The sequence below is a fragment of the Homalodisca vitripennis genome, chromosome 4 (assembly GCF_021130785.1).
Source record: "Homalodisca vitripennis isolate AUS2020 chromosome 4, UT_GWSS_2.1, whole genome shotgun sequence".
Taxonomy (NCBI): Eukaryota; Metazoa; Arthropoda; class Insecta; order Hemiptera; family Cicadellidae; genus Homalodisca; species Homalodisca vitripennis.
The window spans coordinates 205,648,912-205,665,146 of NC_060210.1; the positions used below are offsets into that span (position 1 = coordinate 205,648,912).

The following is a 16,235-nucleotide window of genomic DNA, read 5'->3' on the forward strand; positions in this document are numbered from 1 at the left end:
CCAGAATGTTACAACTAGATCACTTAATGGCTGATAACAGTGAAACTGCACTAGAGGCTATACAGAGTACATCTAATGAAAGACGTGGTGAAGAAAACCCCATCATTTCTAATATTGCTAAACAAAAAAGTAAATTATCTAAAAAAACAAAAAGTTATACTAGAAAAGAATAAAATAGAAGATAATAATTTAACATCTGATGACAAACAAGATAAAATTAAAGTGAATAGTGTTGACGGTGATATTGAACAAATGGTCACACCTCATGTGATTAAAAAAAGGGGGCTGAGAAAAAAAGAAAAGAAAGCTTTAAATAGAGTACTGCCAAATAGCAATACACTAATATCTGAAACTATTTCAGATAATGATATAAAAAAAAACAAGAATCTCTAAAAGTAAGAAAGGAAACACAAACATTGAAGATAACAGTAGAGATACTGATTTGAAAGAAAAAACCCCTGAAGTTGTAATAAAACAAACAGATGAAGATGAGCTTAACGTTCCAGTAAAAACGAAGAAATTTTAAAAAACCCTCTGCAAATAATGAATTATCTACACCAAAGAAGGCAAAAAAACTCCATTCAAATAAAAAAGAAAGTTCAAAGGATATTCCAAGTTCAGAACTATCAGAAATTGCAAGGAAACAAGATTCACCCCCCATCATAGCTAATAAAATACCAGTAGAGCATGAAGCTTTTCTGTTGGATAGTCCAGCTAGAAGAACAAGGAGAAGTATGTCGAGAGCTATGGATATAGAGGTGATGACTCCGACCAAAGAAAAAGTTCCACAAGATCATGAACCTTTTTTGTTGGACACTCCAGCTAAAAGAACAAGGCGAAGTATGTCAAGGGCCTCTGATACTGAGTTACTGACTCCAACCATAGAGAAGGAATTGTTGGAATCAAAGAGGAGAACAAGACGAAGTATGTCAAGGGCTTCTGATACCGAGTTATTAACTCCGACCATAAGAGAAGGAGTCAGTGGAGTTAAGGAGAAAAACAAGACGCAGTGGTGCGATGTCGGACATAGTTCTGTCTACACCTTCTAAACATGTTTATGCAGAGTCAGAAGCCAGTGATACAAGTACATCTTCTAGGCTGAATACTCCCAGAAGATCAACTAGAAGACAATCTTTGACAGCTACTTCTAACACGGTAAGTCCTTATACATTAGTATAAATATTGGGATTATTCAGGATGAAACCCCTAGATTTCTCATGTATGTACATTTATGAGGTAAATACTTCAAAACTTGCAAGTGATTGTATATATTTGATCATCTGGGGTTAATCTATACAATTTGAAAATCATTTTAAAATAGCATGATCATGACATATCAAATTGTTAGTTACTAGAAACAAGCACTGTGGCATGCTGATAAACTTCTGTGTGCTGCATTTATCCTTTGTTGTATTTCCATGTCTTCTTCATTATTATTCGTCAGCATTACTCCCAAATAAGTGAAGTTGTTTACTTTTTCAAATTTGTGCCCTTCTATTTCTATATTATTTTCATTGTTTATTTGGGTTGTTCTCCCACACTCCATTATTTTGGTTTTCTCTTCATTTATGCTTAAACCAACTTTTTGTGTATGGTTTAGGAGTTTTGCGACCAGCACTTTCAGCTCTTCTTTACTCTTCGCTATAATTGCAACATCATCCGCAAATGCAAGAACATTTATTTTGGTCCCTATTGTAATTCCAGCTTCTGTTTGTCTTACTTCTTGTAATGCTTCCTCTAAAGCTAAATTAAATAGCAATGGGGACAATCCATCCCCCTGTCTTACGCCTGTGCTTACATCAAACTTTTCCGAGATTTCCCCATTTATCTTAACCTTGCATCTAGATCCTGATATGCATGATTTTGACAAGTTTTTGACAAACACAACCTACTTTCTGAAAATCAGTTTGGTTTTAGAAAGGGTAAGTCGACCCTAGACGCTGTTGTGAGTCTAGTCGAACAGGTGGGTAGAGGGAATAGAAAGTCGAAATTCCACATTAAGTGTGTTTGTAGACTTATCAAAAACATTTGACTTTGTTGGCCATATAACATTACTTGACAAACTTAACTTTCATAGCATCAGAGGTGTGCCTCTTCCTAGCTCATATTTTAGCCATAGAACACAAGTTGTCCAAATATCAGGCAAATTCTCTGAACCAATTTAACTAAGTTACGGTGTCCCTTAAGGATCATTCATTAGTCCAATTCTTATTCTTATCTATGTTGTGACACGACACGCTTTTATTGACACAAATAATTTGTATTCAACAGCCTAAATTTCAAAGCAAATTCCTCAAAATCAAATGTCCTGACTTTTGCTTTGAGATCCTCAGATCCAAACGACGGACCAACCGTCTTATTAGATGATTCTCTGCTAGATGAAGTCCATTGGAATATTCCTGGATAGGGGATTGACTTGGAACATCCACATAGATCATGTCTGCACTAAATTTTCCTCAGGCATAAGTTCTTAGGTCCTTAGAGCCAAATACTGCCCTTCTCAGGTTCTGATGACGGTGTCTTATGGCTTGATCTACCCCCATTTCACCTATGGCTTAGTGTTGTGGGGAGCTAGTGCAATATTCAGTTCCAAGAGCGTTCAAAATGCAAAAGCATGCAATACATAATCACACATTTGAAGTTCAGAGAATCTTACAAGGAAACTTAAAAAATTGTAACTGCAGACTCTTGGAGCCTCTACATTTTAGAGACAACTTTATTTTGCATGTCTTAATGTACCATGACAAGTAGTCGAGATATACGTGCGTATGAAACAAGAGGCAGAGATATTTACCGAACCATCAGCACAGGACTGTGATTTATGAAAACTTACCCTCACAGGCAGGAGTTCGTTTTGTCAACAAGTTGCCATTATCAATTAAAAATACCATGATGCCCAAGGTGTTAAAAGCATGCTTGAAACGCTTTATAACGTCCCAAGCGTTTTATAGTGCTGACGAGTTTATGGCATACGATTGGGTGACTGCACAATCAATATACTGACAACCGGCACTGGAAGTGAGAAAATTGGCAAAAGTCAATGTTGTATGAGTGAGAGTATTGTTAATTTCAATGTGACTGGGTTTTTCAAAGTGCTGTAAATGATTTTAAAATGTTGTATAGTGCTTTGATGATTGCTATACATTTTGTTATGTTCTTGCTAAATGACACAACTAGCGTGGAGTGACTGAGCAGTAATACTTGCAATGTATTGTGTACTGTTTGTGTTATACTGTGTATAATCAAGCTGTTAGTTGTCTGTCTGTTTGTGTATTCTTATAAAAAATATTTGTTTTTGGATGGTGGATTACATGTTGTTTTGCTGGATTGTTGTATAAATTATTCGTTTATATATGGGACCCTATGCCACTTATTAAATGTAAAATTCATATTATTACACAATATTTTTCTTACTTCAAATTAGTTGATGTACAAAATAAAGTAACAATGAGCTTGTGATTTCAGCTATTGAGTTTAAATTTTAAGTAATGAAGTTTAACTTAATTGATTGTCAAAACAATCTAAACGGATAGAAATATACTTATATTGTATAAACCAGCAGATTCTATGTTTAATAAGTGGTATTTGCACATAATAACACAGGTAAGGTGGGAAAAGTGAATTCTGTTCGAATGTGGAGTTCAGCTCCATTTCACCTTGCGCTCCTGATATCTGACGAAGTTTCAGGCTTGACTCCTGAAATCTCACGAAGTTTCAGGCTTGGCTCCTGAAATCTGACGAAGTTTCAGGCTTGACTCCTGAAATCTGACGAAGTTTCAGGCTTGACTCCTGAAATCTGACGAAGTTTCAGGCTTGACTCCTGAAATCTGGAATCGTGATGAAGAAGCTCAAAACGAACTTTTTGTATTAAACCAACCCTTCCCACCATAGCTGTGGTATTTGTAGAAAATTCCGTTTTCTCCACCATGCTTTAGGATCATATACTTAATTGTGCACGTGCTGAGAAAATAAACACATCTTTTCATCTAGATCACACTAGATTTTGTAGTCTAGGAGTCTTATGTCGAAACGATGCAAACATTTCGTTTTAATCTTCTTTCTCACAATCTTTTTGAATCTCTTCAGACTGACATGGCTCGATTCCAGGAATCAAGATTGTCACACCATCAAATTTCAGATGCCGCACCAAGCATAAAGTAAAAGAATCTGACTTTAACATTCGCCAGTGGTATTTGGGCACATTACAAAAACAAAAAAGATCTAATGTAATAAACAGAAGCATTTCATATTTAGGAATATTCAGTTTATAAGCAGAGCCAATATTCCTTGCAGAATCATTGTTTCATGGTAGTTAGCAGTTTGGCGGACTATCAATACTGCATACTGTCAGTAGGCTATGTGCTGTCTGTCTCTATATAGTAGCCTAAACACTACTGTGTTCGTATAAGTGAATGTTCACTTCATTCATTATAACAAGTTTTTGTAACGCAATTCATGAGAATAAAATACAAATTGGTCTTTGAATTATGAGCATGTTAATATTACACTAACTAGTAAGTGAATTATCATTTTTCCAGCCAGGAGACTTGATACCCGAGGAATATCTGACACAGAGAAGACTGACCCGAAATCAACATTCACAACTTCAGAAGAGTTTTGAGCTCTCAATGTCAGATACACCGTGAGTCAGATAACTTCTCTATTACTTTTGTCATATGTAATAATTGCAGTAGATTAACATGTCCTCTGCGTTATCGTTATACCACAAAAATTACCAATTACTCGAGTATAAGTATTACTTGTATGCATTATGAATAACTGGTTACACATTCCACACACACAAGGTGGGTTCTTGGGTGTGTAAGAGTAACCGTTCCTCATGTGTGAGCATAACCTGTATGCATCATCAGTAAATGGTTACTCATTCCATATACACAAGGTGGGTTCTTGGGTGGGTAAGAGTAACCGTTCCTCATGTGTGAGCATAACCTGTATGCATCATCAGTAACTGGTTACTCATTCCATATACACAAGGTGGGTTCTTGGGTGTGTAAGAGTAACCGTTCCTCATGTGTGAGCATAACCTGTATGCATCATCAGTAAATGGTTACTCATTCCATATACACAAGGTGGGTTCTTGGGTGGGTAAGAGTAACCGTTCCTCATGTGTGAGCATAACCTGTATGCATCATCAGTAAATGGTTACTCATTCCATATACACAAGGTGGGTTCTTGGGTGGGTAAGAGTAACCGTTCCTCATGTGTGAGCATAACCTGTATGCATCATCAGTAACTGGTTACTCATTCCATATACACAAGGTGGGTTTTTGGGTGTGTAAGAGTAACCGTTCCTCATGTGTGAGCATAACCTGTATGCATCATCAGTAACTGGTTACTCATTCCACATACACAAGGTGGGTTCTTGGGTGTGTAAGAGTAACCGTTCCTCATGTGTGAGCATAACCTGTATGCATCATCAGTAAATGGTTACTCATTCCACATACACAAGGTGGGTTCTTGGGTGGGTAAGAGTAACCGTTCCTCATGTGTGAGCATAACCTGTATGCATCATCAGTAACTGGTTACTCATTCCATATACACAAGGTGGGTTTTTGGGTGTGTAAGAGTAACCAGTTACTCGAATATAAGTATAATTTATTTAAGTCATTTTGCACAGTTTTCCCAATTGTAACTTTGTAATGCTTACATGTTGAATGATAAATTTTATTGTTGATGTATTCCTTATGATGTTATCTTATTTCATGTCATATAAGTACATATTTTATTACTCAAAATAAAACAAATTTTTAAAGAATTTCTAATTGAGTATGAGCAAAATTTTTAAACATTTATAGTTAGCTTTATTTGTGGTTTTGTTTTATGTTCTACTACTATTTGGTGGTATAATTTCCAAATTTCAGGCCAATATCTGAATTTCTGCACGATTTATAATTACTATTTTGTTTACTTTTCAAAGGGTAAAAACTACTGACTCTAGCAAAATTAATAATTTTTGCTTGTTGTTATGCTTTAAGATTTTGTTTTTTTATAAAAGAATATGTTCACTGTTTGTTTCCAAATATTTTGGCTTATGTACAAAAACGTTGCCGATATGAGTTGTAGATCAATAAAATTTTGCATACTCATCATAAAATTAAAAAGTATTGTATCGTAACTGGGTGTATATTAAGTGAAGATAGTGTTATATTTACGTGTGATAGTTAGTAAATTACTCTATTATTTTATTATTATTATTTAAATGTAAATTTTCTAAAAGTGTGATGGAATGAACGTTTATCTTTTAAGTACAATGTGTGAATGTCCAATGGATTGGACTTTGGTCTCCAAAAGGTTAATAATTGCCATTTTGTTTTCAGTTGACTTTCTAAAACTACTTAGAAACAAACTATATACAGGTAGGCAGCCATTTGATCCGCTGTGGTCTCAGAACAGGTTCATTTTACCTGTGTTTCCCCTATCACCATTTTTCTGCCCTGATCTGGTGCAGCTGTCATCATTAACACGTTCCTATGGCCACATTTGGCAATCCTAGCTGTATTGCACAATCGGGTTTTGTTTACCACTAAGTTCTCGATTATCGCCACATCAGTTTCAAAGTCAGAAAGCCATCAATGAGTGTGTCGTTGCCATTGAGCTCTCCTAGTAACTCCATCACTACATCATTGGTAGACCCAAAAATGCCATTACCACTAAGTTCTCGATTATCGCCACATCAGTTTCAAAGTCAGAAAGTCATCAATGAGTGTGTCGTTGCCATTGAGCTCTCCTAGTAACTCCATCACTACATCATTGGTAGACCCAAAAATGCCATTACCACTAAGTTCTCGATTATCGCCATATCAGTTTCGAAGTCAGAAAGCCATCAATGAGTGCGTCAAGCTCTCCTAGTAACACCATCACTACATCATTGGTAGACCCAAAAATGCCATTTCGATATCCTTGTGTAACATAGTTGCCTGTGTACACGTAAGTGTGCAGTTTACTGCCTTTGATCGTGCATAGCTTGAAAGGTTTTCTAATACCTCAATTACTAGCAGTCTATAAACATGAAATGCATCTGACTGACTACCTTACCATTGTACAGAATGGAACCCATCACCTCATATGCTGGATCCAAATTTTTCAATTTACTAGCACCTGAACTGCAGATCCAATCTATAGTCTGAATGTCCAGAGACGTACCCGAGACTTTACATATCACTCTCTAGTGTGAATCCTATCAATACAACTCCAAATCTCATACCAATTAAAATTTCGTATGCCTTATTTTAATCATCTGACTTACATTGTATTAAAATATATGGCACTATTTCATTTCTCAATGACATTGTTAATAAAGAATATTGACTAATGTAGTAATATTTTTAGGAGACTTTCGAGGCTAGAAGACTTACCAGAAGAAGATTCAGAAGGAGATGCCTCAGAAATAATTACTCCAGTCAGATCATCAACCAGGAATAAAATGTCCCATAAGTAATTAAATTAAGTAAGTAAATTAGAGACAAAGCACTTTACGTTGTTTATTCCTAATGAAGAGAAATTTGTTCGGTTTAATTCTTTTTTTGTATGTTCTGGCTACTTAACTTAGATACTATGTAATTCCTATAAAATAATTTAGATTTAAACCGTGTATTTTATCTGTAAGAAATTGTAAATTTATGAACCTCAATCGCTGTAACATTTTCATGGTGAATAAACGTGTTTGTTATCAATGTGTATTACTCTTTCTGGTGTCAGGATGAAAAATAGAATGAGCAGCGTTTATTGTGGATGATACTTTAATGTAATTGAATTTAGAGTTTAGCTCCCGTTCACCTTCCTTTTATTCCAGCGTCTAGTATCTGACAGTCTCAGACTTGACTCCTGGAGTCATGTTCGTCTGAAATGACGACGAGGAAGAAGCTCAAAACAAAACATTTACATCATTTCTACATCAGAGATACCTATAAATAGGTGAGCCTCATTGTCTCATCAGGTACACAGTTGAGTGCACTACGATGTGATAGACACGATCTCTAAGTACGGTGGAGCAACCGAGTTTTCTACATACCACGTAGCTATGGTAGGAAGGGTTGATTTAATTGAATTTTGAGATTAGCTCAAGTTTACCTTCCTTTTATTGCAGCGCCTGGTATCTGACACTATCTCCAGATTCCAGGAGTCAAAGTTTAAAGACACTGCTCCGGTACTACGACTGCACTGCTCCGGTACTACGACAGTACTGCCCCGGTACTACGACAGTACTGCCCCGGTACTACGACCGTACTGGCTCGGTACTACACCGCACTGGCTCGGTACTACGACAGTACTGCCCCGGTACTACACCGCACTGGCTCGGTACTACACCGTACTGGCCCGGTACTACGACTGCACTGCTCCGGTACTACGACCGCACTGCCCCGGTACTACGACCTTATTCCCCCGGTACTACGACCTTACTGGCGCGGTACTACGGCCGTACTGGTCCGGTACTACGACCGTACTGGCCTGGTACTAAGACCGTACTTGCCCGGTACTACGACAGTACTGGCCCGGTACTACGACCGTACTGGTCCTGTACTACGACCGTACTTGCCTGGTACTACGACCGTACTGGTCTGGTACTACGACCGTACTTTCCTGGTACTACGACAGTACTGGCCCGGTACTACGACAGTACTGGTCCGGTACTACACCGCACTGGCCTGGTACTTACGACAGTACTGGCCTGGTACTAAGACCGTACTTGCCCGGTACTACGACAGTACTGGCCCGGTACTACAACAGTACTGGCGCGGTACTACACCGCACTGGCTCGGTACTACGACAGTACTGCCCCGGTACTACACCGCACTGGCTCGGTACTACACCGTACTGGCCCGGTACTACGACTGCACTGCTCCGGTACTACGACAGTACTGCCCCGGTACTACGACCTTATTCCCCCGGTACTACGACCTTATTCCCCCGGTACTACGACCGTACTGGCGCGGTACTACGACAGTACTGCCCCGGTACTACGACCTTACTCCCCCGGTACTACGACCGTACTGGCGCGGTACTACGGCCGTACTGGTCCGGTACTACGACCGTACTGGCCTGGTACTATGACCGTACTGGTCCTGTACTACGACAGTACTGGCCCGGTACTACGACCGTACTGGTCCTGTACTACGACCGTACTTGCCTGGTACTACGACCGTATTTTCCTGGTACTACGACAGTACTGGCCCGGTACTACGACCGTACTTGCCTGGTACTACGACCGTACTGGTCTGGTACTACGACCGTACTTTCCTGGTACTACGACAGTACTGGCCCGGTACTACGACAGTACTGGTCTGGTACTACACCGCACTGGCCTGGTACTACGGCTGTACTGGTCCGGTACTACGACCGTACTGGCCTGGTACTACGACCGTACTGACCCGGTACTACGACAGTACTGGCCCGGTACTACGACCGTACTGGTCCTGTACTACGACCGTACTTGCCTGGTACTACGACCGCACTGCTCCGGTACTACGACAGTACTGCCCCGGTACTACGACCGTACTGGCGCGGTACTACGACCGCACTGCTCCGGTATTACGACAGTACTGCCCCGGTACTACGACCTTACTGGCGCGGTACTACGACAGTACTGCCCCGGTACTACGACCTTACTCCCCCGGTACTACGACCGTACTGGCGCGGTACTACGGCCGTACTGGTCCGGTACTACGACCGTACTGGCCTGGTACTAAGACCGTACTTGCCCGGTACTACGACAGTACTGGCGCGGTACTACGACCGTACTGGTCCTGTACTACGACCGTACTTGCCTGGTACTACGACCGTACTGGTCTGGTACTACGACCGTACTTTCCTGGTACTACGACAGTACTGGCCCGGTACTACGACAGTACTGGTCCGGTACTACACCGCACTGGCCTGGTACTACGACAGTACTGGCCTGGTACTAAGACCGTACTTGCCCGGTGCTACGACAGTACTGGCCCGGTACTACGACAGTACTGGCGCGGTACTACGGCCGTACTGTTCCGGTACTACAACCGCACTGGCTCGGTACTACGACAGTACTGCCCCGGTACTACGACCTTACTCCCCCGGTACTACGACCGTACTGGCGCGGTACTACGACCGTACTGGCGCGGTACTACGACCGTACTGGTCCTGTACTACGACCGTACTTGCCTGGTACTACGACCGTACTGGTCTGGTACTACGACAGTACTGGCCCGGTACTACGACAGTACTGGTCCGGTACTACATCCGCACTGGCCTGGTACTACGACAGTACTGGCCTGGTACTAAGACCGTACTTGCCCGGTACTACGACAGTACTGGCCCGGTACTACAACAGTACTGGCGCGGTACTACGGCCGTACTGTTCCGGTACTACACCGCACTGGCTCGGTACTACGACAGTACTGGCCCGGTACTACACCGCACTGGCTCGGTACTACACCGCACTGGCTCGGTACTACGACAGTACTGCCCCGGTACTACCACCGCACTGGCTCGGTACTACACCGTACTGGCCCGGTACTACGACTGCACTGCTCCGGTACTACGACAGTACTGCCCCGGTACTACGACCTTATTCCCCCGGTACTACGACCTTATTCCCCCGGTACTACGACCGTACTGGCGCGGTACTACGACAGTACTGCCCCGGTACTACGACCTTACTCCCCCGGTACTACGACCGTACTGGCGCGGGTACTACGGCCGTACTGGTCCGGTACTATGACCATACTGGTCCTGTACTATGACCGTACTGGTCCTGTACTACGACCGTACTGGTCCTGTACTACGACCATACTTGCCTGGTACTATGACCGTACTTTCCTGGTACTACGACAGTACTGGCCCGGTACTACGACAGTACTGGCCCGTTACTACGACCGTACTGGTCCTGTACTACGACCGTACTGACCCGGTACTACGACAGTACTGGCCCGGTACTACGACAGTACTGGTCCGGTACTACGACCGTACTGACCCGGTACTACGACATTACTGGCCCGGTACTACGACCGTACTGACCCGGTACTACGACATTACTGGCCCGGTACTACGACCGTACTGACCCGGTACTACGACAGTACTGGCCCGGTACTACGACAGTACTGGTCCGGTACTACGACAGTACTGGTCCGGTACTACGACAGTACTGGCCCGGTACTACTACCGTACTTGCCTGGTACTACGACAGTACTGGCCTGGTACTACGACAGTACTGGTCCGGTACTACGACAGTACTGGTCCGGTACTACGACAGTACTGGCCCGGTACTACTACCGTACTTGCCTGGTACTACGACAGTACTGGCCTGGTACTACGACAGTACTGGCCCGGTACTACGACAGTACTGGCCCGGTACTACGACAGTACTGGCCCGGTACTACTACCGTACTTTCCTGGTACTACGACAGTACTGGCCCCGGTACTACGAGCGTACTTTCCTGGTACTACGACAGTACTGGCCCGGTACTACGACAGTACTGGCCCGGTACTACGACAGTACTGGCCCGGTACTACGACAGTACTGGCCCGGTACTACTATCTGAACACTATCCCTCAGCTGATATAATCTATCACTGCGAGCTTGGTTTAAGCTATAAAACTGAGTTAAATGTTTACAATGTACATGAGTATAGAAGATGAATATTTTGCAAGAATATTACTCTACAACATTTTAAAATATTACTTTGACTATATAAAACCATATAAATGTAATTTGTAATTATTATAAATATAAGTTTTTGTTGTCTGTTGTATCTACGTATACAAATTTTTACTATTTTAAAAAAAAAATGAAAGATCATTTCCTTAAGAATAAAACAATGTACAATATATAAGTAAGTATGACAACTATACAGGGTGTCCAGCAACCATTCGAACAAACTCTGCCACATTGTTCAGCAGGCCAAAACTAACAAATAATGCAATATAACAGGTACTCTATTTCGCTTTGTTTAGTGTCTGTCTGTCTGTATGTGTTTTTTGGGAAAAAAATTACCACTCAAAAACCACTTAAGATACAGAATTCAAACTCAACAGTTATGTTAACCTAGTGTTGGTCCTTTTCAGTGAAAAAAATAAAACAAATATCTCATTGCATTTCAAAATGGCGGCTGTTCAAAATTTTCAAATTGTATTAGCTTTGAAACGGCTACTTTGACAACAAATTCACCAGGATAACTATTTTAGCATATTTTATTACCAATTCAACAATGTTTGTTTCAAAAAGATTGAATAACAAATAACTGAGTTACAGCACCAAACGTAAAAACAGGTTAAATCCATGCATTGCAAGTACATACAAAAATGTAGTGGATTTTTACGAATAATCTTTTTAAGGTTCTTTATTAAAATACTGTACAATTATTATAACCTAAAAAAATATTACTATCATTTTTGTTCCATTTACAGTAATCAATGTGTTACACACACACAAATAAAAAAGAAACAAACTATTCACAATGCTCTTAAAAAAACAATAGCATAATATTACATGAAAACAGCTGACCAACAATCAGCAACCAAATCAGGTGTTTTAAATGAAGAAAAACTAATAAACAAACTATCAAGATATTGTTGAGCAAGACTATGTTTTGAACGTGATTGTCACTGTTTGAATGTTCTGTTCTTCTTTGTAATTCCTGTTAGTTTTTCCTGTTAATTTAAATTTCTTTTATTACTTTGTTTCTGGTACGATATGAACCGTTTTACTTTTGAAGAGTATGCTGATATTCACTTTGTGTACGGACTTGCTGGAGGCAATGCCAGATTAGCTAGCAGATTGTACAGAGAGCGCTTTCCAGATAGGCTGCACCCAGTTCATAGCGTCTTCAGTGCCGTTCATATTCGTCTTAGGGAAACTGGACATTTGAAAAATAATGTTGTAGAACAGGTAAAATCCGTACGGACTGTTGATTTTGAAGAAGAGGTTTTATTATTCATAGAAGAAAACCCCTCCACCAGCGTTCGCGGTATTGCTCATAATTTGGATGTATGCAAAAGTTCTGTGTGGAAAGTGTTAAATGAAGAACGTTTGTGCCCTTACATCAGCAGACATCAGAAAGTATAAGCCTTAGAACCTGCAGATTTTCCTCTCAGGGTAGACTGCTCTCGTTGGTTCCTTCACAGATTAGTTGATGAACCCATGTTTTAAGGTATGTTCTCTTTACTGACGAAGCGTCATTTACTCTAGATGGCATATTTAATAGCCGAAACAGCCATTTATGGGCTGAAGAGAACCCTCATGAAATTGCGCAACGTAAGTTTCAGCACAAATTTTCTGTCAATATCTGGGCTGGAATAGTAGACGGATATTTGATTGGGCCACACATTATACCAAACAGACTGAACTTATGAAGTTTTTTTTGAGGGAAATCTTACCTGAGCTGTTGGAACATGTTCCTATTGAAACTAGACAAAGAATGTGGTTCCAACACGATGGAGCACCGGCCCACTTTTCCCTGATTGCTAGAGAACATTTGAATGAAGTGTATGGAGATCGTTGGATTGGACGTGGAGGTCCCGTCCCTTGGCCTCCACGGTCACCTGACCTAACACCCATTGATTTTTACTTGTGAGGACACATGAAGCAATTAGTGTATACCACTCCCATAGAGAATGAAATGGATCTAGTAGCTAGAGTTGTTGAGGCTGCTGCAGTTATTCAAGACAGTAATCCTTTTGAAGGGGTGAGAGAATCGTGCTTACGACGCTTCAGAATCTGCAACGAGTTACAAGGACGCCACTTTGAGCAACGATTATGAAAGTTTTACAGTAATGTAATCATTGATTTCTTAATAAAAAATATCTGTTCAATAACATTTTTCAAACACATTGAATTAATTACGCTGTTTCACACAATTGCCATGTAAGAAAACCCTATACCCAACCATAACGTAGCCCTATTAACATTTTTTTTAAGATTTGAAAACCAGGATTCACAATTGGTTAAGAACTTTTTTTTAAAATTTACCTTAAAACAAATTTTAAAAATAAATATTAAATTTCGAAAGGTTGCTGGACACCCTGTATATACTGTGCAAAAATGCCTTGACAGTATAGAGGTTGACCATTGCCAGTTCTAGGGTTAATGAAAATTTGTTATGAATTACACAGGGTATTTAAATAATTTCACATAAGGTAAAATACCCAAAAATCGACTATCAAAATCTCAATTGTAAGTTTTCCTATAATAACTTCATCAGTGCCAATAGAACACACAAATCCTGGGACCAAGGAAATTATGAATTGGTGGTAGCTTTCTGAACTTTCGGAAGGGAATCTTTTGGGTGTACATTTAACTCAAATACTTATAAACGTATACAAATTTATTAATTGAAATCTTACAAAGTGCTTAGAATATTACAAACTACAAATGTTATGTGTCAGTCGTTCTGTTACATAAATATTGCTAAATTAAACTTGTATCCAGGTTATATTTAAAACTATTTAAATGATGTATTTTGTTGAAAGCAACAACAACTTTAATAAGCTAAAGTAAGTGTTTACTGTGTCAACAAGTGTTACATTGTTTCTGTTGCACTGTAAAATCGTATGACACAGTTTAATCAGGCTTTATATTTTTTCTGATTACAGTATATAATAATAGTTTATCATTATAATTCGTATCAGTGTTCAAAGTGGCCTAGAGGTCGGTAAATGCAATATTTTCAAATATCTGATATTGTTATAGGTCAACGGTATCATAAAAAAGGCTTTAAATGATAAATTTCAACTTTGCTAAATGATTTCACTCCAGTAGATTGACAGTAAAGTTAACACCCTTGTATGTGCACCAGTACAAAGTGCATTACTAATTCCCTGGGTGGTACAACAAAATAATTATAATTAAAGTATTCATTTATTATATACAGTTTGAAATAAACCTCAAAAATAAAATTTTTTATTAACATGAATTATTTGAACAAATAAAATGTTAATTTTTAGATATTTTGTTAATAATTAGAAATGATACCATAATCATTTTTAAGTACTTGAATATAACAGTACATGTACAGTTTTTGTTGAGGTAATATCAATAGTTAAATATCTCAAGAGTTTCTTTGGGGGAGGGGGTGAAAGACTTGAATTTAGGTCTAGTCAAGCCCTCTCTAACACCTCACCTATATTGTATACATGATATTTCAACAATAGGGTCACTCAGGGAAAATCAGCAGTCTCAGGGAATGTCTCAAGAACTAAAAAGAATCAAGACATAATTTGACAGCTTCTTGAATCAAGAACTGATTAATCTCGAAGCATCGTATTTTACGCAAACGTGGTTCGTAAGTCTTTGAATGAAGATCTACATATGTACGTGAGCTACATCTGACGCCGGTTGATCTAAGGTTACCTCCACTAGTGTAGTGAGTTTATCTTGGTCAGTTCTACTCCTGTGCCGCGGCAAGCCTCCGCCCCTCCCCTCCAAAAGACGTAACAATGCATTGGACAATTAAATCGGCCGACCTATCGTTACGGACTTCGGCACTAAACGAGTGGTACGCTTTAAGCGGTATTAACCGCGATACAAACGGGTTTTTGTTACTTAAGTATTATTCAGTCGTTGAATTGGGGTCTCCGGAAGTTGTCCAATTTTTATTCCTGATTAAAAATAGTGTTTTGAAAAGACGTGTGTTTGATGGATAGCATAGACCTAAAGTGTACAGTGTAATAAGGGCTTAAGAGTTCGGTTCGTTGAATAATACAATGTTTGACGGTTTGTTATTAGAGGTGCAGCCCAGTTTTTTAATGTCAGTTGGATTTTTACCAAGCTTGATAAGATCACTTTTTGAGAAGAAAGTAGTGGGTTAGTTACAACAAGTAACGTCGAGAAGGGTGCGTTTGCGTCCTGTTACACAGCAATGACAGAATGGGCTGAGGGTTAGGCGGCAGGAGAAACATTTAATGTCTACAATTGGCGGCGGATAAGTGCCATCGTGGTACTGCCCAGATGCTCGCGTCTGCCATGGCTAGTGTCGAGTGTTCTCTGTATGTACAACACAAACATTAAACTTTAAGTCCCCGCCCAATCTAGCGCTGACCGTCCACCGCTTACCTCTCGTATCGTGGTACTGCCCAGATACTCACGTCTGCCATGGCTAGTGTCGAGTGTTCTCTGTATGTACAACACATACATTAAACTAAGTCCCCACCCAATCTAGCCCTGACCGTCCACCGCTTACCTCTCGTATCGTGGTACTGCCCAGATGCTCACGTCTGCCATGGCTAGTGTCGAGTGTTCTCTG

At 40.2% G+C, this 16,235-nt stretch overlaps 1 protein-coding gene across 1 annotated transcript; it reads left to right on the top strand.

The window, feature by feature from the left end:
- The first annotated feature begins 977 nt into the window (after window positions 1-977).
- Window positions 978-7,627, top strand: LOC124360940. Its single transcript, XM_046814961.1, has 3 exons — window positions 978-1,155; window positions 4,539-4,642; window positions 7,351-7,627. The coding sequence occupies exons 1-3, from the start codon at window positions 1,018-1,020 to the stop codon at window positions 7,457-7,459; spliced, it is 351 nt and encodes a 116-aa protein (XP_046670917.1). The 5' UTR covers window positions 978-1,017; the 3' UTR covers window positions 7,460-7,627.
- Window positions 7,628-16,235: the final 8,608 nt, after the last annotated feature.

Coding starts and splice junctions, on each gene's coding strand:
- LOC124360940 (XM_046814961.1), top strand. CDS start 1,018: ATGTCGGACATAGTTCTGTCTACACCTTCTAAACATGTTTATGCAGAG. Junction 1,156..4,538: donor TGACAGCTACTTCTAACACG/GTAAGTCCTTAT, acceptor TCATTTTTCCAG/CCAGGAGACTTGATACCCGA. Junction 4,643..7,350: donor CTCTCAATGTCAGATACACC/GTGAGTCAGATA, acceptor TAATATTTTTAG/GAGACTTTCGAGGCTAGAAG.